Source organism: Anguilla anguilla, chromosome 18 (genome assembly GCF_013347855.1).
Source record: "Anguilla anguilla isolate fAngAng1 chromosome 18, fAngAng1.pri, whole genome shotgun sequence".
In the NCBI taxonomy this organism is placed as follows: Eukaryota; Metazoa; Chordata; class Actinopteri; order Anguilliformes; family Anguillidae; genus Anguilla; species Anguilla anguilla.
This window is the reverse complement of record NC_049218.1, coordinates 13,129,639-13,152,776: the sequence shown is the minus strand read 5'-3', so window position 1 is coordinate 13,152,776 and position 23,138 is coordinate 13,129,639. Positions and strand designations below refer to the sequence as shown.

The 23,138-nt window shown below is 47.3% G+C and overlaps 1 protein-coding gene across 1 annotated transcript in view; it reads left to right on the top strand.

Annotated features, from left to right (window-relative positions):
• Positions 1-23,138, top strand: part of LOC118218235 (protein kinase C epsilon type) — a 107,798-nt gene that overhangs the window by 78,814 nt on the left and 5,846 nt on the right. The window contains exons 11-14 of the mRNA XM_035400769.1: positions 9,153-9,307; positions 20,167-20,305; positions 20,581-20,769; positions 22,702-22,848. Of these exons, the coding sequence (XP_035256660.1) occupies positions 9,153-9,307; positions 20,167-20,305; positions 20,581-20,769; positions 22,702-22,848 (630 nt within the window). The remainder of the gene's footprint in view (positions 1-9,152; positions 9,308-20,166; positions 20,306-20,580; positions 20,770-22,701; positions 22,849-23,138) is intronic.

The following is a 23,138-nucleotide window of genomic DNA, read 5'->3' as shown; positions in this document are numbered from 1 at the left end:
TGCATGTGTGGGTGTGTGTGTGTGTGTGTGTGTGCGCACGTGTGTGCGCATGCATGTGTATGTGCATGCATATGTGTGCATGTGTGTGTGTGTGTGTGTGCATGCGTGTGTGTGTGTGTGCGTGTGTGTACAGCACACAGCTCTGCTGGGTATCCAGTGCAGGGCCCACAGCTGTTCTGGTTGTGGTCCCCTGCTTTGTCTCCATTGGTCGCCTCGCAGTCGTGTTGTGGCTGGCTGACCCTACTGCTGGGGAACGTGGGAACATTCTGCTGGGGTCCCGGAGTGTTTGGAAAGAGCCTCACACCAAGGCTCTCCGGAGAGAAGGGGGATGAGTCTGTCCAGTCTGTGCCTTTACTTCTCTCAGTCTCTCGTCTCACTCTCTCTCTCTCGATCGTCTTTCAGTCCTTCCCTTTCTCTCTGCCACCTTTGCTTTTTGGTCTCCTCTACTGTGGTCCTTTCTTTAAGTTGTTTGGGTGCTGAAACGTGAATATATTCTTGAGACGACAACGCTCTCAAAAGCATTTAACTTCTCTGTGAATGTTTTTATATTTTATTTTCTGTGAGCACCAGTCTCCATATGTGACATACTCAGTGCTCCTGGACAACATTGTGCATGTATGTGTGTGTAGTATGGATGCTGTCTCCAGTGTCCTGTGTCAATGTGTAATATGCCATGAGGTAAGGGAAATACAAGTGTGAATAGTGCTGTTTAATGGTTTGTGTGTGTGTGTGTAAGATTTATTACTACGGTTGAAGTAGTTATATAGTGCCTTTCAAATAGTGAATCCCGAGTTGACAGGACCCTACCTTACCATCATTACTGGACTCCAGTCGAGCACCCAGGCCCCCTCCGCCCTCCCCAGCCCCCCCACCCTTGGCCCCTGCCTGCCTCTCCCCTGAGGCCTATTGTGCTGCGGACAGCGGAAAAAACACCCCCTCCCTCCCTTCCACAAACATCCAGCATCAGACACAATAACAGACCGTGACCCCCCCCCCCCGGTCGTTTGTGCCATAGCAATACCTGCGATCGTGGTCTTTGTTTGTGGATGCAGGTGGAGGTGGAAGGGGAGGTGTGAGATGCACCACCCTGTACACCCATAGAACCCTGCTCCACCCTGTACACCCATAGAACCCTGCTCCACCCTGTACACCCATAGAGCCCTGCTCCACCCTGTACACCCATAGAACCCTGCTCCACCCTGTACACCCATAGAGCCCTGCTCCACCCTGTATACCCATAGAACCCCGCTCCACCCTGTACACCCATAGAACCCTGCCCCACCCTGTACACCCATAGAACCCCGCTCCACCCTGTACACCCATAGAACCCTGCCCCACCCTGTACACCCATAGAACCCTGCTCCACCCTGTACACCCACAGCACACTGCTCCACCCTGTATACCCATAGAACCCTGCTCCACCCTGTACACCCATAGAGCCCTGCTCCACCCTGTACACCCATAGAACCCTGCTCCACCCTGTACACCCATAGAACCCTGCCCCAACCTGTACACCCATAGAACCCTGCTCCACCCTGTACACCCATAGAACCCTGCCCCAACCTGTACACCCATAGAACCCTGCTCCACCCTGTACACCCATAGAACCCTGCTCCACCCTGTACACCCACAGCACACTGCTCCACCCTGTACACCCATAGAACTCTGCTCCACCCTGTACACCCAACCAAAATCTGTCTCCCTGAGTACCACCCGTTCCTGGCTCAACCTACACAGGAGAACAGTGCATTAACAAGATGAGCCAAACAGCAGCCTGCACCAGCCAAATTTAACCAGCACAAAAAATCACGTTGACGTTAATGTGGAAAGCAGAAAATATGCCTTATTACAGTATTTGATTATTGATGGGTGTAGTGTTCTTTAGCTGTGCTCTGTTCTCAGAAATAATGGGTGGAAGGGAGGGGGGCAATTTAGTTTTTTCTGCCTTTTTTCAGTTTTTTGTTTTTTTTTCGCTCAGAAGCGAACATCTTGTACTGTGCCCCTGTGTCCTTTCATCTCCTGCTTCTCTGGCTCTGTGCAGCTGGCGTACTATCGTGCTTGTAGGAATATATTAGCCGCATAATTTTTTATATGAAGTTTGAGTATAAGATAACTAAACCATTAAATTGTCCTCTGTATGGAAAATTCATATTCTCTTGGTCTGTCAGCCAATCAGTGGAAAAAAGGAAGAGAGAGAGGGAGAGAGAAACCCACAATTGCACTCATCCAAGCGGTGGAACAGAATTCATTCATTCAGTAGGAAATTTTAAACAACAGGAGAGCTTTTTAAAATGTATGGATTGTGCTGCCTAGCCATTATATTCCCGAAACGGTCCTGGGCAGTTTGTGTGTGGGAGGCCTTTTGTGAAGCCGTCCCACTTCCTAAACTGCGCAATTTATCAGCTTTATAAGGAAACCTACAGTTATTGCCATTTGTACAATAATCAGGATCAGAATTCTTAAGGCCTTAGACAGATTATTCAGATTTAACCTCAATCAGGCTATTTTAAACATGTCTCTCACAGCAGTGCAATATTATTATTGTGAAATTCAGCACAAAGGCCTTTGGGTTTATATGGGATACACCCCCCCACCCCACCCCTCCCCACCCCAACAATGTGACACACCAGAAGCAGTTATTGTCAGGTGAAATCCCCTGGATGGGGTGTTGGGGGTGAGTGGGTATGCAGTGCTCAGGATGGGGTGCTGGGGGTGTTTGGGTGCTTAGTACCCAGGATGGGGTGTTAGGGGTGAGTGGGTGCGCCTCTTTGCTCACCCTGGTCCCAGTTCCAGGAAGCGCGCTCTTATTTCCCGCCGGTCGCCGGGCTCTTGATTCCTGGGACAGGGCGCGGCGGCCCACGCGGTCTCTAATGAGCTTTGGGAGAGGGGCTTTGTCGGATGAGGGCTGCAGGCCTGAGCGGAGATGAAAGGGGTCCGGACGAGGCGGGGGCGATTCGAGCGAGGGCCAGGTACGGGCGCGCTCCGTCCCCGCGCGGAGCCAGATGCAGCCTTACCCCGCCCCTCCCCACCCCGCCCGCACGCCGCTGCCAGAGCCAATAGAAAGGCATCCGCGGGCATGGCGGGCGGGCGAGCGAGCGAGCGAGTGGGCGAACAAAGAGGAACGCGGGTGATGCATATCCGTCGCAACATCTGAGCCTGTTCCTTCCTTTATCACAAATGGCTTTGTCCTCCCTTCTCATCAAGAGCAGGGTCTGAATCTCCCCACTGACCCAGCACCAGGTCAAGCCTTTTTACTAAAACATGTGGCAAGGAAGTGATGCCATGGTAACATGGAAATTAAAGTTAAATACTATCTCCAGCTACCAGACCTGGGTCAAATACATATTTGTTTTGTATTCAAATACTTTTCTACGCTTTACTGATCTTGTCTAGTGTATTGGAACCAATAAAATACTTTCAAAAAGTGCAAAAAACTCCGCCTTCCTGGTCATATTGGCAGGCTCTATTACACCAGGCAAGATCAATAGAGCACAGAAAAGTATTTGAATCCAAAACAAATATGTATTTGACCCAGGTCTGCCAGCTACATGAATGTCTGTCAGTGTTGGCCAGCAAGTGCACTGATGACCATCGCGAGAGCAGCTTGTCTTGATGGCACATGGACAGTGTGCGGACGAGTTGATGTTTTTGTTGTTGTCATGGTAACAGATTGCTTGGTAAGAAATGGTGGAGCTCTCTGGATACTCGTCCATATGTAGCTCAAAGACAGGCAATGTTGAGTACAGCTTGCTTTGTTGGAATACAGGCAATGCCAATTCAAATATTATTTGTGATGCTGTGCTGTTGAGGGCACAGAAAAGTGTGTGTGCATGCACACACACACACACACACACACACACACACATTGTCATGTGAGTTGGTATTTGGATATATCTCACAAAGCGGATGCAGGTGTCTTTAACGATACCAGTCTGACTACAACCTAGCATCCTGAGTCCTCCTGCTCTAGTTTAATATTCAAATAGTTTCAATGGCCTGATGATTACTTTAGCATATGTACACTTTCTATTACTGACGACCTTAAGTTGTTAAAACAATCATAAATCATGTAATATTAGAAAGGGAAAATCATTTATTCTTTTTAGTTTTAATATGGGTGTATATTCTTCCCGTGGTTCCCAAAATGTGTCTCTCTTATTGGGGGTATATCTGCTATATTGTATGTGTGTGTGTGTGTGTGTGACCTAGCAATGTCTTTGCCAAAGTTGCTTGCACCTGCAGTCCTATTTTTGTCCATTGCATAACACGTTATATAAGTTAACATGAGACTAAACAAACGCTTCCTCAGCGGCGATAGTCCTGTCCTGTATAGTGGCAGCGAGGGACAGTGAACAGTCACAACAAGTCCACACTGCTCTCGAACAGCGGCATGTTTGTCACATAAAGTCTTCTGCGAGGCCTAAGAAGTACAGGACCAGTGCATTTAGAAAACAGTCTTGAGAGGCTCAAGACTGCTGACGCTTCTGTACATTTGAAAGTGAAATAAAGTTCCAGTGTGTATTTTGTTTTGTATTTGAATTTGAATGTATGTATTTGCACTGTGACTTGCTAAACATGTGACATCAGGCACAAGTAAAATATGGCGAAGAAAGAGTGATTTTTACGTATTCTGGAACAAGAACATTCTTCAATGACTGACAGAACACTGGAAGGTTGCTAGAATAATTATGTTCCTCATCTAAAGAGAACTCTCTCTCCCTCTGTTGCTCTCTCTCTCCCTCCCTGTGAAGAGAACCAGATATGTTTACAGTGTGTGCGCAATCATTTGAACACTCCACCTGATGCATCATAAAGCGTGGACTTCTTCAGTGTCTTACAATGGCCATTATGTGTCTTTATTCATATGAATTTCATATCCTCTGGAACATTAGAAAATATAATTGGATTGTGTCATTAAGTTTGCATACAAACATTCTGATACAAGCAACAGGTTTAATGAGGTACCTCATAAAATGTGGAAAAAACACAGCAGTCAACCAGTAACTGGGAGTGTGCGGTACAGGGAGAGGTCAGCACGCTGTGCTGGGAGTGTGTGGTACAGGGAGAGGTCAGCACGCTGTGCTGGGAGTGTGTGGTACCGGGAGAGGTCAGCACGCTGTGCTTGGAGTGTGTGGTACAGGGAGAGGTCAGCACGCTGTGCTGGGAGTGTGTGGTACAGGGAGAGGTCAGTGCGCTGTGCTGGGAGTGTGTGGTACAGGGAGAGGTCAGCACGCTGTGCTGGGAGTGTGTGGTACAGGGAGAGGTCAGCTGGCCTTTCTGGGAGTGTGTGGTACAGGGAGAGGTCAGCACGCTGTGCTGGGAGTGTGTGGTACAGGGAGAGGTCAGCATGCTGTGCTGGGAGTGTGTGGTACAGGGAGAGGTCAGCACGCTGTTCTGGGAGTGTGTGGTACAGGGAGAGGTCAGCTCCCTGTGCTGGGAGTGTGTGGTACAGGGAGACGTCAGCTCCTTGTTCTGAGAGTGTGCGGTACAGGAAGAGGTCAGCACGCTGTGCTGGGAGTGTGTGGTACAGGGAGAGGTCAGCTGGCCTTTCTGGGAGTGTGTGGTATAGGGAGAGGTCAGCACGCTGTTCTGGGAGTGTGTGGTACAGGGAGAGGTCAGCACGCTGTTCTGGGAGTGTGTGGTACAGGGAGAGGTCAGCTCCCTGTTCTGGGAGTGTGCGGTACAGGGAGAGGTCAGCACGCTGTGCTGGGAGTGTGTGGTACAGGGAGAGGTCAGCACACTGTGCTGGGAGTGTGTGGTACAGGGAGAGGTCAGCACGCTGTGCTGGGAGTGTGTGGTACAGGGAGAGGTCAGCACGCTGTTCTGGGATTAAGGATAAACATTCTTGACCGTCGTCCAGGCCCACACACACAATACACTCTGTACTGAAATTATAATTATTTCCTGCTGCTATCAACATCACAAAGCGGGCCATTTTTTTTAAGGGGGAGCTGAGTGTGGTAATCTTGGAGCTAAGAGCCATACAGTAATTACCTTAACTATGGTGCAAACAGTGCACAAATGGGGCTCTATGAAAATGGAGAGAGAGAGAGAGAGAGAGAGAGAGAGAGAGAGAGAGCGTTCCTGTCAATAAATGTACATCATGGTTAAATTCCTCTTCATTTGTACTGCAGCAGTCTGTATCCGATCCTGTGTTTATCTGAAAAAACAAAACAAATCTACGGAATGCAACAGTAATAGTAACAGGAGTATGCAAAAGTAATATTACAAGCATCTGTGAATATTGAGCAAGACTTTTTTTTTTTTTTTTTTCAAAGAACCAGCAAAAATGTTTCATTCTGTTGAGAATAATTCCAGGTAGTGAGTGAAGTGGTTGTGTGTGCACGTTATGCAACGTGCGGGTTTAAACTTGAACTGAACCATGCCAGACTACCACAAAACATCCAGGCTGCTGCGCAGAAAGGGCAGAACTGTTGGGTCTTCATCGTTATCTGTTCATCGGTGCCTTTCTTTTAGCAAGTTCTCAGCCCTGGGTTGGGAAGCGAGTATTTGTACATTTCTAATTAGAAGCAGGAAATGTTTATTCACATTTTATTGGGTGGGACTCCCTGTAATTCTGGGCACATTTAAACAAACTATTTAAGCATCCTGTTTAAATTCACTTTCAGAAAAAAAAGAGGCCCGAGTGCAAGATGAGGTGGATTCTTGTACACTTATGTAAGCGGTTCTCCGTTTGCAGGGGAAAGGAGAGAACCCAGAAAGACGGGATTTACTATGTCAAATGTGATAGACGTCATCCCTTGCTTCTTCCCTGTTCCTAGAAGCCTTGTACAGGAAGTTCAATGGATTTCTCAGTATCAAATTAATTTGTGTGTGTGTGTGTGTTTGTGTGTGTGTGTGTTTGTGTAATGCGTGCCTGTGTGTTCGTGTGTGTGTGTGTGTGTGTGTGTGTGTCCATGTGTGTTTGCGTGCGTGTGTGTGTGTGTGCATGGGTGTGTGTGTTTGTGTAATACTTGTGTGTGCATGCATGCGTGCGAGCGTGCACCAGTAATGCAGGTAATTTAGAAGCAGAAAGACTAGTTGGATCCCTGTATAGTGGTAGTGGTTTAAAATTCTCTCCCAACACCTGTCCCAGCACCTGAGGTAAAATCAGGAAATTAAGTCATGGTCAGCAGGATTCAGTATGTGATACACTATTAATTCCTCTGCCTGTTTGTGTCGGTTCCCATGTAATTCAGCTTCACTTCTGGAAAAGTTGAGTGTTATTTTTCACATATTATTCGACAGGATGTAGTAAGAACATGTCCCAAAGTTAACACTGACAGAGGTGGAAGGGATATGTTTCACTTTCTGGAGTTCTCAGTTTTATTAGTATCATTTTAGAGTCTGGTTTTAATTTGCCCGGACAGTTCTTGTGTGTGATGAAGGATGTTGTAGATACTGAAGTCTCGGAAGACCTTCCTGCTTCGCAGTGGCTGGTATAGGGGCATTTGCAGGTGTGTGGTTAAAATTTTAAAAAATGCAAAAGTAACTACAAAGCAGTTTGTAGATCTACATTATGCCTCCACAGTGTACGCGCATATATAACTGATTATTCTTCACGGACTGTTGTGTTTATAATTGTGTATAAACAGTGTAAAGTGAATGTGTTTGAATGTATAATCTCTGGAAGCAGAATGTTGCTGTACAAGCTACAATGGAGTTACTTTTGTTGGAGTAGTTTTTGCATTAAATCACGAACTCGAAAATGACTTCTATCAGCCTTTGTACAGCCATCAGGTCGTCAGAATCGTCAATAAGTATCTAAAATATTGAACTGCTCTGAGTCCGCATTTGTTAAGACAATTTTGTAGCCTAAACGTGCGCTGCGTGAGTCGGTATTAAACAGTGATCCCATCATTTCCCAGAAACAGAAATGCCCAGAAAAGCCCTCAATGTTGGAAGCCACACTCTCAGAAAGGATGTGTTAATATCCAACAGTTTTTGTGTTACTACTTTTGTGTTACTTTCAACATATTTTGTGTCAAAGTTACCCCTTTTGTGTACAGATTTGTAATAAAGGGGATTTGTTAACCATACTGTGTTAAAGTAACACAAAATGTGCTGTCCTTAACTAGACATTTTTTTAACACGTCTTTTTTTAAAATGACGCATCAGTTTCGAGAGTGCACTGCCATAACGCTGCTCTGTTTTTTCCATTTTTTCCCCCCATTTTTCCAATGAAAAGTATAATGGCCGTCGTTCGAGGAACGGGCATGATTTGTTTTCTTCACAGAATTATTATTGTTCCCCTTGGTCAGTAACAATGCAGCCTTACGGTAAGGCTGTATTTTATAGTACACACAAAAAATGTGTTTCTCGTCCTCTTACCTCGTATGAGTGATTGCATTTAAACAATGGAACGATAGCGCCAGATTTACATTTCCATTATATAGTCACCCTCCGCCCTCCTGACTTTTTCTCTCAGATTTCCATCGTATGAGGGCAGAAACACAGGAAGCTGTCCTCCTTTTCCCAGAAAAGTGGGTTTATTGCACTCCCCCCGTTACCAGAAAGAAAAATGGACTATATGAAGTCAAAATGTGCAGGGGTTGCCAGTCAAATCTTTACACTGCAATTTTTTCTTTTTATCTCTTAATTTAACTCCTTAATTTATCTCCTATTTAACTACAAGTCTACCTGGAATCACCATCATTGTCCTCTGATTATGTATTTTTATACCAGTACCTTTTTGAGGTTGGGTGGTATAGGGGTGGTTGGGGAAGAGAGTGTCACGCTGAAGAGAGCGGTTTAATTACAGAGAAAGACAAAGCAAAATATAAAGCAATGACTGCTCGCTACACTGTGCATTGGTCTGTTTTATGTGTGCCCTCCAATAAAAATCATTAATAATAAAAAGTGGGTTTATTTCTTCAGATGATGGGGTATAGTATGGGTTTGGCTTGACGTAGCTTTGGGTAAAGAGACAATTGCAGCCTGGGATGTGTGTTTTGGGGGTGTTCAACATGTATGAGTTTCTTTTGTTTGTTTGTTTATTATACTCCCTCTGGAAAATGTGCAAAGTGTTCTGTGACAACCTGTTTCTAAATTAGGAAAATGTTTTATTGATAAAAGATGGACCGCAGATTAGATTTTAGTGACCTCTCCCTGCCCTTTTCTTTCTCTCCTGCCCCCCCCCCCCCACACTCCAGGACCGGCTCTTTTTCGTGATGGAGTACGTGAACGGAGGAGACCTCATGTTTCAGATACAGCGGTCCCGCAAGTTCGACGAAGCCCGCTCCCGCTTCTACGCAGCCGAGGTCACTTCCGCCCTCATGTTCCTGCACCAGCATGGAGTCATCTACAGGTAGGGCTGTCCACTGGGCAAGGCCTTTGGGATTTGGGGGTTTGGGATACGGCTCCCTCCACTGAACTGGAGGACAGTTTAGAGGCGAAAATGGGGATGCTCACTTTAATTTAATACGTAGGCCTTGCGTGAGGAGCATTGGGGTGGCATGTAGGGCTTGTAGGGGGATTGGGGCGGGGGGAGCGTGTTGAGGGGGCTATTCTGGAATTCTTACTTGGACATGCTGGGACCCCCTCTACACACACACACACACACACAAGCATACACACACACTCAGCTATCAAATCACTTTTGTTGTAAACTGACAAAACATCTTGAACTTGAACCATGTACTAAAGGAAAAAAACACCATGACAAAATAATTATTTCTGTACAAAAATACCCGTCAAGGAGGACGATTGATATCAGCCAGTTCAAGCAGATTTTGTCTTCAAGTGCTTTCAAGAGACAAATGCCCCTTTCCAATAAAATGTTTTATTTTGCTGAAATCTGATTCCTGCTTGCAACAGATACTCACGTGTGAAAAATAGAAATGATTCCGCTTGCATGTGTTTTGCGTGGTTTTCGGTGGAGTTATTTGACTCTTGTGGTCGGTTTGATACGGTTTGTTTACTCTGTTCCTTTTTTATGTGATTAGTCCCTTTTTTTGGGAAGGGGGGGGTGTTAGTTCACTGTTTATTCGTTTGGCATTCATCATGTTCAGCGCTAGTGTACGCCTTGTTCACAGATAAATGCAGTCTGATGTCTGTAGATGGGCTCAGTCTGTGTACAACTTTTTACAGCTTTTTTTGTTGTTGTTGTTCTTTTGCTGAGAACATAGGGAGCTCTGGCCCAGAGAGGAAATCTGGACCCTGTCCCATCCCGTCCCGTTCTGGCTCCAGGGCCAACACAGAAGCTTGTCCTGTCAGCTCTCCCCCTCGTTCTTTCTCTCTCGACTTCAAAAAAAAGAAAGAAAAAAGCTCTGAGCCCGACAGGAAGTAGCCCGTTAGCAGATTAATGTTGAATTGCTGACTAACCCGCTCCCCTCCCCCGACCCCCACCCCCACCAGCATCCCTTTCCCTCCCCTCTGGCCCATCTGGATCTAACGGGGTCCAGTGGACAGTTGAATGTCAGGGTCATCAGGGGGAGCGCTGAGAATGGCTGAGCCGAAGGCACACACACGGGCCGCGTCCGAATCAGCAGCACTTGCCTCCTGTCGAGCATACAGACACGGCCGCGAGTTTAACCACAGGCTGTCGCGTATATGTAGCGCAGTCAGCGATGAGCGTTACAACTACCATGCAGTAATCTCAATGATTCAGCCAGTTTAATCACTTATGACTCTAACCTGCCCAACCGAGTTTATCATTTGCTCTGCTAGATCCCTGTTTACGCTTGTTACCATTCGTTCTATCTTAGCTATTGCACCAGGCCGGCCAGCAGAGGTTGGGTTCTCCTTCTATAGCTAGCTTTTTTTTTTTACACCCGTTGCTCACTTTTTGGGGGATCAGGCCTGGATTTTTGCCCAATTTCTTTTTTTATTCCCACTGTGAAGCATCGGTGGCCCACTGTAAATCATCTGTGGCAGTGTCTCTGTAAAACGTGCTAAACAAATGAAATTTAACGGAAGTGAACTGAACTCCAGAGTCCCAGGCGCAATGTCCTTTCAGTGTTTCGCTTGTGCTCTCGGCCAATTAGGACTTCAGCTTCCATTTCCTGGGCCCAGGAGTCGATTTTACTGACGTGTAAAGCTGGTTAACAGGTGAGTGGCGGTCACGGCACAGGAGCAGGTCGCTTGCGCCCGTGAGGAGCGAAACAGCCTGTGGCCGGACGGGTCGTGGGTCACCCGCGGCCTGTTTTTTAAGCAACGGCTCCTTCGTTTGTGCCCGCCGCGCCGTCTCTGCGTTTGAACGGATCGTCACGTAGCTTCTCGGACTCCGCCGCGGCGGTTCGTGGCGGCGGCCCCCGCCGCGCCATTAAGCAAAATCTCTCATCGGGTTCGGCCCGGTTCACGAGAACTTCATTCACCGCACAAAGGCCCCGGCGCTGCTTTAAAAGGCTCTTGACAGACATTTGAGAGCGGAGAATGGGATGTTTGTTTGGACGCTGTGTGCTCGAGGGTCCGTATCATGCCTGCGTTACCAGCAGGTCTATAATCAGCTCCTGCTGCGCGGAGGAAAAATCTTCACCTCATTCACGAGCGGGTTGCCATGGCGTCCCCGCTGAAAAGCCCAAAAGATCTTATCACGGTGGAGTGCAACCAGAAGTGCTTTTCCACCTTATTTGCCGGCTCGGGAACACATGGGCACAATGGGGCACAATGGGAGGGTGACGCTGCGGCCGTGGCTCTGTTGATTCCGCACAGCCTGTGAAGATCTCTGCTCATTCACTGCTGATTAGTCTTAGTCATTTACAAGTTTTCAGAAAAGCTTCCAAAAATAAAAAATTTTCTTTGGTTTTAGTTGCGCTCAGACTGAAGCGCACTGCTTTCTGGTGTGGAAAGGGAACCGTAAAAAAGGATGTCATTTCATACTGTTGCTGGAACCTCCTTGGCTACTTTTTCCCACTGCAAATGCAGAGACCTTGGATCTGTTGCCTCCGTTAATTACATTACATTAAAGTCACCTGGCAGATGTGCACATCCAGAGCAACGTGCAGTCGTGGAGAACATGACGGAAAAAACATGCAGTAGTGGAGAACGTCATTAAAACAGCTCAGATTTTACGTTAAGAACATTTGTTGCAGCCACGTTCAAAATAAATGCTTTTTTGGCTTTTATTTGATGTTTATGACAGAACTTGCTTACAAAAATGCTTTCAGTTATAGGGGTTCTGATGCTATTGTAAGGAATATGCGCAAGGTAAGCTATATAAAGCCACTAAGCCAGTTTTATTGAAGGGTGTCCACCCAGCAGTTGAATGATATGATGTAATTCAGCGGGATGTGTGTAACTGTGCTCGATATCACCTACAGCTAAGAAACATTTAGCCGTGAGTAATCATTCCATGAAGAGGTTGGAATGGAACTGGAAGGGGTCGGGAATTCCTTTTGTGACCGCATGTACGATTTATTTCTTTACTTATTATACAATGAATGTCATGTCATCTGGCAAGTGAATCAATCTCAGATTTATTCCTTCCTCTTTCCTTGTTGTGTCCCTGCTTACTTCAGCCCTGGGACGTTAAAAGCAGTGGAGGGTGTGGTGGGGCCACGCCCTCTCACCCCCCCGTTCTAGCTGGTGAAACCACACCCCCTGATTTTGTGGGGCCTTTTTGTTTTTAGTTTTTTTGTTTCAAGATGTTAGCTGCTGGTTCCTAGGACTGGCGCAGGGTGATTATCTCCAGTCCGGCGCACTGGGCAGGAAACACTCCCCAACAGCTTGAATTGTGCGCTGTATGAAAAGAACATAATGGCTAATCAAGCTTGGCTGTTCTTGCGTCCCGCTCAAATCGGACGCCCAGCGATCCAAAAAGGCACGACGGGCACAGCGACAGGAGCGGCCGCTCCTGGCCGGGCTCCAGCCGGCAGGAGCGGGGCAGCGGTGCATGCTGGGAAGCCGGTTTTGTTGTCTCACCCCTGTCTGCGGTGTTAGGTGCTCCACCTAGAACCTTCTTTGGGGGAAATAAAAGTGGGAAACAATTGGAACTCGCGTAGGCCGGGGGGGCGTCGAGCAGACGCCGGGTATGGAAAGGGGGGGGGGAGATAGGGGGGGGTTGTGCTACGTGAGCAGGCTGGCTCTCTCTGAGCTCACTCTCAGGGAGGAAACCGGGTTGGGCTGTGAGCCGCAGGCCCTGCCGGGGGCCAGCCTTGTGTTTATGAACCAGGCCGTGCCTCAACGGAGCAACGCAGTGGTGGTTCTGAACCTGAGAGCGCTGCCAGCGATCCTGAGACAACTTAAAATACACCTCGGGACACGGTGTCACCTACCCTTAAGAATTCACCCAAGAGCGTTTTGCTGTCCTGTGTCTTCTGGTTTTTATTTTTTTATCTCATCAGTCAGCACAGTAGGGAGATTCACACACGCCCACATGCTACTTGCAGGGAAATTAATTAGAATACGGGAACGTGCTTCTACTTCCTTCACATTGCCTTCAGAGTACGCTGAGTATATTCCCTATCTGTCCATGCTTAAGTGATATTTCTGGTGTGCCTGGTTTAAATAGTACCACAGCCTGGCTGTTTTGCAGGCATTATTTTGGCAATGCGGGTAATGCGGTCATGCAGGTTGCCTTCTGGGGCGTGTGAGCGCACTGGCACATTTACCCGGCATGAACTCCTGTACCCTTCCCATGACCCGAGCTCCTGCATGCCAACTTCAAAACAACTTTGGGAACACTCTGTATGGTCTCACCACTACGGTGTACCTTTTTTAAAAAAAAACATTTTTGTAAAGAAAGTAGCAGTTTGATCTCGTTTGGCCTGCCCCGACTCGCCGTGCCATGGAAGTGCAGCGGCCCGTATGCCAGCGCAGACGTTCTGAATGCCCGGCGTGTTCCACGCGGGCCGTCTGCAGACCGAAGGGCCGCCGCTCTGCCCTCCTGCACCCACCCACTCCTGCAGGTTAGCATCTCTATCAGAGCAGAGCGTAGGAGGGCAGGGACACGGGGGGGGGGAGAAAAATAAAAAAGGAGGAAACAATATTTTGGTTACCTTGTTTCACCCCGGCTTTATCGGAGTATACCTGGCGGTCGGGTCATGCCAGCTCACGTTCCTATTTTTATCTCTCGCTTTCTTCATCTTTCTCTTTCTCTCTCTCGCTCTCGCACACACACACAAACAAACACGCACACACAAACACACATTGAGTTCAGTGCGGTTTCAGTTCACTGTAATCGCCATGGAGCCACATCTGGTGGAGTTCGCTTTTGGTGAAGTTTCTAACAATAGAATGACATGATCACATGATTTACTTGAAGCTGCACATATTTCACATAACAAATCAGAGCACATATTTCACGTAACAAATAATTGTAAACAGCACGGCACTAACAGGGACACACATCTTGCGGTACAACGATAAGTTAGACGACATGGTAGCAAAAAGCAGGAGTTCACAAATTTTAGGTCAGCATCATATCATGTCTGTAATATCTCTCCCCTCTTCTCTCTAGCGGTAGTCTTCTACAGGAGCCTGTCTTGCCACCTCGATTGCGGATTGGGCTTTATGTGCAGCAGTAGCTCAAGCCAGGTGCATTTGTCTGTCTCGTCATGTGTCTGAAACACATGATTTTGCCTCCTGGTTGTATGTGTGGTTACTTTTGTGTAAAACTGTAAAATAGTCATTTAAAATTTGTATGAAAACAAAAATGGTTGAATGCGATAAAACAGCTCTGATCAGTAGTCAGAGATTAGGTGAAGAAGGGTTCAGTGCAGACCCCTGCCCAGACCCCTGGCTCCTTCAGCTTTAAAGTGTATGTGAAATTCAGTTTGGTCTGGAATTTGCCTGCAGTTCAGCTTTTGCTCGCAGATGATGATGATGATGGTGAAGGAAAGTGTCTCATTGGGATTTACTGCAAGTCTCTTTTGAAGTGTACCAAATTTTCTTTTGTTTGTATAAGTCAAACCTTTGCACCAGATTCAAAGACCATTCATATGAGAGGTTTTATAGGCTATAAATCATACCTGATCTCACACACACCATTGTACACTCTAACATACACTATTACAGTATACTCTCTCACTCACACCACTATACTCTTTCACACACACCATCATACTCTCTCACATATGCCATCATGACAGAGAGAGAGAGAGACAGATTGTATAGGTGGGGAAAGTGGGTGACCGGCAGGTGTGGTGGGGTCTATGAAAGAGAGACAGAGGGACATACGCTCCTTCCTCACCTGGGTTGGGTGGGTGGGGGCAAAGTGGGGAGCAGCTGTTTGTGCGAGGGAATTGGGGGGGTGGACTTGGGGGAGTGCTGGTGGAGGGTGCGGAGGGCTGAGTACGTAATGGAAAAATATCACTCCTCAAGATTAACATGGAACACAGGAAATGCTTTCAATTGGGTCTGATTGCAGTTCCCTTTTTCGTCTGTGTGTGTGTGTACATGCATGTGCGTGTGCACACGTGTTTCTGCTTGCGTGCGTGCGTTTGAACATGCTTTACCGTTTTTTTTTTCAAACATTTGCCGAAAATATCTGTTAAACGTCCTGGAAGCGCTGAGTTTTTATGGATGTTATTTATGTGCATTTTGAAAAATGAGTCGTGTTCTTTCCAAGCGTTCGCATGTTCAGCCAATAATGCAGCCCCCCCTGGAGAGGGCTGTTCTCCAGAGCTTAATTGTGCCTCGCTTCCTCTTCAATCTTCCTGTTCCACCATTTTAAATTTAACCACTTCAATTTCCATCGTATTTCATGAAGAGGAAATCAGGGGAAAACAAATTTTACATTTGCTCTTATTCTAGTAGTTCTTCAGCTCCCGGAAGAGTCTGCAGGGAGGTGAACCATCACCATTGTTTACCTCGCAATTATCGTTTCACTTTGTACGTGCAATCATTTAAATTAAATTTATAGCTTGGATTGAAGAAATGTTCAGTAAATTCAGGGCCCTGGTGTACTTAGAGGTAATGTTTGGTTGGTCGAACCAGGCAAAAACACCTGACCCCGGTCTGTGGGGTCTGTAACTGCATTCTCTGTGGTTTACTTTTCATAGATAAACCTACGTGCCTTTTAATATGGCACACTGAAAGTGCAAGTGTCTAAAGCACTATCCCAAACGCTTGGCAGTGTGTGCTGTCCCCCCTGCCAGTATAGAGAATGGAACCCTCCAACGCCTGGCTCTGTTCTTCTGGCCAATATTTCCGATAATCTGCTGCTAATGATAATCCCCGTTGCCTCCTGAGTGAAGGTGTTTGTGATCGGTTCTCCTGGTTCACTTCTTTCGGCAGAGCTCTTCGAGAGACGGACAAGTTGGGTGATTTCTTTGAACGACTGAATGGGCTTTTCAGCAGTACTGTTGGGAGTAATGCGATTTTGACTTCTTCCGCAAATCTCTTCTTCAGAACGAAATGACTGCAACAGGGCAATGGAAAATAGAAAGAGAGAGAGACTGAGAGAGTTCTGCATCCGTTTACATGACCACTTGTGAGAGATCAGAGATCTCAAATGTAACATGACTCAGTTCTGAAAATAAATGGAAAGTCATTAAACTGCTCACAATCCCTACAGAGGATAATGGCAGGGTAGACATGACTAGGAGACATGAACAGATGAGGTAAGATGAGGGGTAGAGAGATACACGGAGACCAGGGGGGATATTTAGAGTGAGATGATGGTATGGAGATGAGAAGATGGCAGTGAAAGATGAGCAGGGCGAAAAAGAAGAGAGATGTACAAGCGGGATGACAGAGCAGTGAAACTTTGAAAAATACATTGCAGTTCAGAATTGCCCTTTAGTTCTCTGAGGTAGATTTGTTACCATGGCAATTAACAGTTCTTAGAACACTGAATTATGGTCCCGAATTACCACCGTGGAAAGGACGGATGTTAAAGTTTTGTTTTTTTTAATACGCTGAAACGTGCAGTGCACGTCCTTTCCTTTTTTGGCCTCTCTGAAATAGAACACTTACATAACCTCACCCACCGCAACCCACCCCACCCCACCTTGCCTCTGTCTTTAGGCTAGTTGCTTCACAAAGACACCTTAGACTGAATGACATTTGTGCTGTTGACATTAGTGATGTTGACATTTTTTCAGCAATCAACCATCAAACCCTGACCTGCCTGGTTTCATACCTCCTCCTGTAATCTTTCATCGCCCTGCTCTTATCTATCTTTTCTCCTCTCTTGCTGTTTCCAAGGTACACCCAATCTCCCCCGTGCACTCTCACACACACACACACACACACGCACGCACACACACACACACACACACACTTCACCTCAGCTTCAGAACCTGTGTCTGCACTCAAAAATCAAGCTTATTATCTCTGTCCATCTGCATGTGACTGTTCCATTGCTGTGTACTTTCTTGTTTGACATTATTCGTGAGCGATTTGATTGTATGTTATCAGCACATGTCTATGTTCTTGTAGTTTATGCAGTGTGTATTTTTGTGGTGTGTATTTTTCTTGGCTGTTTTATTACCCATGTATGTGTGTGACTTATAGCATCTGATATATTTATGTGATTGGTTACCTGTGTGTATGTCTGAGTGTGCATGCATGTGAGTGTGTGTGTGTGTGTATGTATGTATGTCTGTCTGTCTGTCTGTCTATGTATGCGGGTCGCACCCTTAGACTTAGTGATGTCTCAGAGGACATCCTTGAGTTCATAGCCTTCACCGTACTGACAGAGCAAGAACAGTGGTCAGTAACCAAATGATTCAGTGCTTGTTTTCTTTGCTTTTGTTTAATCCTCACTTGAATGAGGAAAAAACTGGGGAGGACACAGTTACCTGACACGTATTTTCCTGTTTTACAAATAACTTAATTGAATCATTATTTCTGCTCGTACTGTCAGTCATGACTTCCCGAAACTGTCCCTGTACGGGTTACCTTGCGTGATTTCCAGCACACGAAGCATGCACCCAGTGACATTTGTGACAAACTACACATAGACTTCCTGGCCACGTGGCCTGGGCATTCTGCAAGGAAGTCCATGCTGCCCCTTGCCAGCTAATGCATATTGGGAACCTGGCAGTGCTGCACAGATGTGCTTTACCTCATTGTAAAAATGTATGCAAAAAATTAATAAAGTCATGTAAGTGCCGTCCACAATAACTGATCAACGTACAGTGAATATGTCTCAATATGAATATGTGTGTTGCAAGCACAGAACTGACATTTTTAACTCTGGTCACCTGTTGCATTGCTGTTTTTACAAAATACCACTTGATGTAGGTACATGGTTGGTAGGGCCGGTGGCATAATGGGGGGGGGGCTTTAGCACTATAATTTGAAAGCATTTTCACGCGACCATAAAATAAAATCATTGTTGGCGTTGCCAATGTTGATGAGGTCAGAATTGGAAAGGAAAAAACAGCGTTGTGCATCTTCTCCCCCCCGTAGCTACCTTGCTTAGTGTCCTGTGTGCGTCAGTGCTGACTGAGATTTGGTAGCTTGAGCTGTTTTCTGGGTGAGGCGACCGCCTTATTGTTTCATTAATGACAGGTGTCGTGTTGCAGAACTGTGTGTAATTACCTACCTACTGAGTTTCTCTGCCCTGCCAGTCAGGCCTCCCTGAGAGTGGAGGATATTTTATACCCTCTGTAGTGAACCTGTATTGTTAATGTGTGTGTGTGTGTGTGTGTATGCACATGTGTGTGTGTACGTGTGTATGTGTGTGCGTGTGTGTGTGTACGTGTGCATGTGTGTGTGCCCATGTGTGTATGTATGTGTGTGTGTGTGTGTGTGTGTGCGCGTGCATGTGTGTGTGTGTGTGTACGTGTGCATGTGTGTGCGTGTGCCCATGTGTGTATGTGTGTGTGTGTGTACGTGTGCATGTGTGTGCGTGTGCCCATGTGTGTATGTGTGTGTGTGTGTGCGCGCGCGTGCATGTGTGTATGTGTCCATGTGTGTGTGTGTGCATGTGTGTATGAGTGTGTCTGTCTGTGTGTGTGTGTGTGTGTGTGTGTGTCTGTGTGTGTGTGTGTGTGCGCGCGTGCATGTGTGTATGTGTGTGAGTGTGTCTGTCTGTGTGTGTGTGTGTGTGTGTGAGAGAGAGAGAGAGCATGTGTGCGTTTTGCCCACGTCGGAGCAGAATGCACAGATCCCAGAGATACAGGCCCAAAGGAGAGCAGAGGGCTCCCAGTCCCTCTTGGTCATCTGGGGTAGTGTCTGCCGCTCTGGGGCTGATAAGGGCGCTGTTATGGCTGCGCTGGGCCTGGGCAGTGGTGCCACTGTGCTGGGACAGAGTGGGGGGGGTGAGAGTCAGCCTGGGTGGTCTGTCCTGGGGAAGAGGCCCAGTGTTACTCTCTGAAGAAATACTCAGAGGCATACAGAAACATACAAACCGTGTTTTTATGTTTTTATACAGATGTGTGTATGAGTATTTCAGTTTCTGATATTTGTGCTTTCCTGCTTCAGTCCCTTTTTAAATGGCACGATGGCAGCCTGGAGAGGAAGCTACTGTATAGCCAGCTCCAAGGCCTCTGAAATGCTGTTCTGATTCATGTAAAGAGTCTCAATCCTGAGTCATTTATATGTAGAAAGTCTTTCACATACTGTCAAGCCAGAGTATCTCACAGGGAGCCACGCCCAGCTCGCCTCCCTTGCTTATGTGGAGAAGTGGCTGCACGACTAGTAGCGTGAGGGTGGAGGCCATCTGGTAGTGGTTGATTTATGCGATTTAAATTTTAAAAATTTTAAAGAAGAAATTACCTCTTAATTTATTTCTAACTGTCCGATGTCCTGATATATGTGAATTGTATTCTGGGCATGTCAATCCTTGGAATTTAGTGTACTGTAGCTAAGCGCTCAAAAGTTCAGGTTGTACCTGACGTAAGCAGAACCTCGTGAGAATCCCTGATATCTGGAATGTATGTGGGGTTTAAGTTACCATACATCAGCCCTCCTCAGCCACAATGACGATGCAGAATCTTCGCCCTGTCTCTGCCTCGCACGCATAGCAACAACTTCAGCTATGCATAGCTGTCTCTCCCTGGATTCTCACCACTTTGACAAGAGACCCCTCCCTAACACGGTTCTGTCTATGCATACAGCATGCTTAAGAAAAGCGGGGGAACACTATTAGGGTTGCTCGGTCCGACACTAATGTCTGACACTCCAGCACATTCTCTGTTTTTGTGTTGGGAAGGGTGGACTGTTGCTGATTCTTGTTCCCTGGTCAGCTCCAGATCTGGCTGACCTTTGACCTCGCCTGCTCGGTTCTGACCCCCGAAGGCCCACTTTCCGTTCTGTTTCTGTCTCCCTCTCCAGAGACCTGAAGCTGGACAACATCTTGCTGGATGCCGAGGGCCACTGCAAGCTGGCCGACTTCGGGATGTGCAAAGAGGGCATCCTGAACGGAGTAACGACCACCACCTTCTGCGGGACCCCCGACTACATCGCCCCTGAGGTGCCCCTCTCTCCCACCATTCCGCCCCCTCCTCAAAAAACAGGCCTCTTTCCTCAGTTGCAACTGCTGATCATTCATTGGTCCCCTCTGAGCCTAAACTGTGTGGCAGGGTGTCGTGCACAGTAAAACGTCAAGTGCTAAACCAACTGCTGTACAGCAGAGTTTCTGTGGGACCAGCAGGGATCACGTTTACTCTGTGAAGGTAATATGTCCTGTATCAGAGTTTGTTTAACGCTTTCAGGGTGTTTTAATGTTGTGCCCCCTCCCTGTCTCAGATCCTACAGGAGCTGGAGTACGGTCCGTCGGTGGACTGGTGGGCCCTGGGGGTGCTGATGTACGAGATGATGGCCGGCCAGCCGCCCTTCGAAGCGGACAACGAGGACGACCTGTTTGAGTCCATCCTGCACGACGACGTGCTCTACCCCGTGTGGCTCAGCAAGGAGGCCGTCGGCATCCTCAAAGCGGTCAGCAGTTTGGTCTTCCTCTCTCCCTTTCTTTACCACCAGCGTGCCCCCCCCCCAACCCCCCGCCCTGCCTCAGCATTGCCCTATACCTGCTCCACATCTCTGTCTCTCTGCTTTTCTTTCTGTCTCATCCCTCCCTCTTTCCATCTGCCTCTCGCCTCCTCCTCCTCCTCTCCCCCCCCCCCCAGCTGCTCTGGTACTCCTCCTCCTCCTCTTCCCCCCCCAGCTGCTCTGGTTCTCCTCCTCCTCCTCCTCCCCCCCCCCCCAGCTGCTCTGGTTCTCCTCCTCTTCCTCCTCCTTTTTCTGTGCTTCTTTAATATACATGTGCAGCTCCTTTGCTTGATGTGTCCTCTCTGTCTCATTTCCTCTCCCTCTGTTGTTCCTCTGCCTCCTCTCCTCCCTTCCCTTCTCCTCCCCTGATTTCCTCTCCTCTTCCCTTCCCGGTGCGTTCTCTCCCTCCGTCTCTGATTAATTTGTATCTGATTAGCTAAGTGCGGAGTGCGGGGGGAGTTGAGCTGGAGTTCGCAGGGCCAGGGGCTGCAGTGAAAAGTGATCCTGGGAGAAATGACACTTCTTGTGGGAAAAGAACAAACTGTTTGTGTTCATTGGTGGTTTTTTGGATTGCGTAATCCTGGGGATAAGGTTCGGGGGGCAACCTGACAAGCCGTTGGTCCCCCCCACCCCCCCTCCCCCCGACTCCCCGCCCCTAGAGCCACTGCAGGAAGCTCCACGTAGGGATTGTGATTGCACATTTTCCGTCCAGTGTGTGTGTGTGTGTGTGTGTGTGTCCAAGTGTGTCAGCGTGTGTGTGTGTGTGTGTATGAGTGAGTGAGTGAGTGAGTGAGTGTGTGTATGTGTGTGTGTGTGCATGCTTGTGTGTGTGAGTGAATGTGTGTGTGCATCTCTGGGCTTTATGGCTCCATTTCCATAACATGTCCTGAGTTTACTTTGGCTATGCTTTTCCTTTCTCTAAAGCCTTGTGGGAAAGCAGTCGTGTTTGTCTTGGATTGCTCAGTCACAACCCAATCCATCTCGTTCATGTGTGGATCACATGACTTAAAAGATCTTCCTGGTCACGAAATGTCAAGCAACCCCTGGACCTTTCCTGTAACATGACCATGAGATTTATGAGACGCACAGGTTGTTGTCTGTCTATATTCACCTGCTGCCTAGTATTAAAAAAAGACAATAGCAAACAAATATTTTAGTAGTGTTAACTTCACTTAAAGTACCCCTGAGGTCTCGTGATGGGGATCATGTTGAGATTACACGATCAAGGTAGATCACAGGACTAGGGAACATAAAATCTCAGATTATTTACACAAACCACCCGACTAGGTCTGGGTTCTTCTTGAGTGTTCTTTCTCTCTCTTCCCCTGGAGATGGAACATTCCAATTTGATTCAGTTAATGAATATTATTGACTCGGTGAAAATTCGGTGCCAATGGATTTTCTGTCCCTGGGCATCCTTGCTTATGAATATTCATGAAGTAACATTGCAGCAGAAACTCATTTTACCCACACTCAAACCTCCTAAAATAAGCAAATTGAAAGCTTTCCATCTGGTTACTGTACAAAATCTGTGGTCAAATAGCCAGGGATTATCACATAACAGGGATCACATCCTTAGAGCTGATCACAGGATGGTGATCACATGAGCTGAAATGGCTGTGAGTCAAAAGGGTCGTATTGATTATATAAGAGGCGATTGTTGCATATGACCGGTTGATCACCCCTGAGGAGAGGGAGGGAGCTAAAATGAAGCTGAATGGAATCTTTCCGATATTAGCGACGCGTCCCCATAGGAGTGTGTGAGGGCAGCAGCTAAGGGGGTCGTGCAGACTTCCCACCAGCTTCTTCTTGCTGCACTCTTCACCCTCCATCCCCCTCTCACTCTTCACCTTTCTCCCCATCCCCTCTTCCGCTCTGCAGTTCATGACTAAGAGCCCCAACAAGCGGCTGGGCTGCGTGGTGGCGCAGGGAGGGGAGGAGGCCATCAAAGCCCACCCCTTCTTCAAGGAGATCGACTGGGTCCATCTGGAGCAGAGGCGGATCAAACCGCCCTTCAAACCCCGCATTGTGAGTGTCTTATGCAAGAGAGCGTGTGCGTGCGCACAGACACACACACACACACACACACACACACACGTACACAGACTTACAAAGACACACACATGTACACAGACTTACAAAGACACACACATGTACACACACACAGACCAGCACACACACATGTACACACACACACACACACATACTCACACAGACATGCACACACACACACGTACACAGACATACAAAGACACACACATGTACACACACACAGACCTGCACACACACATGTACACACACACACACACATACTCACA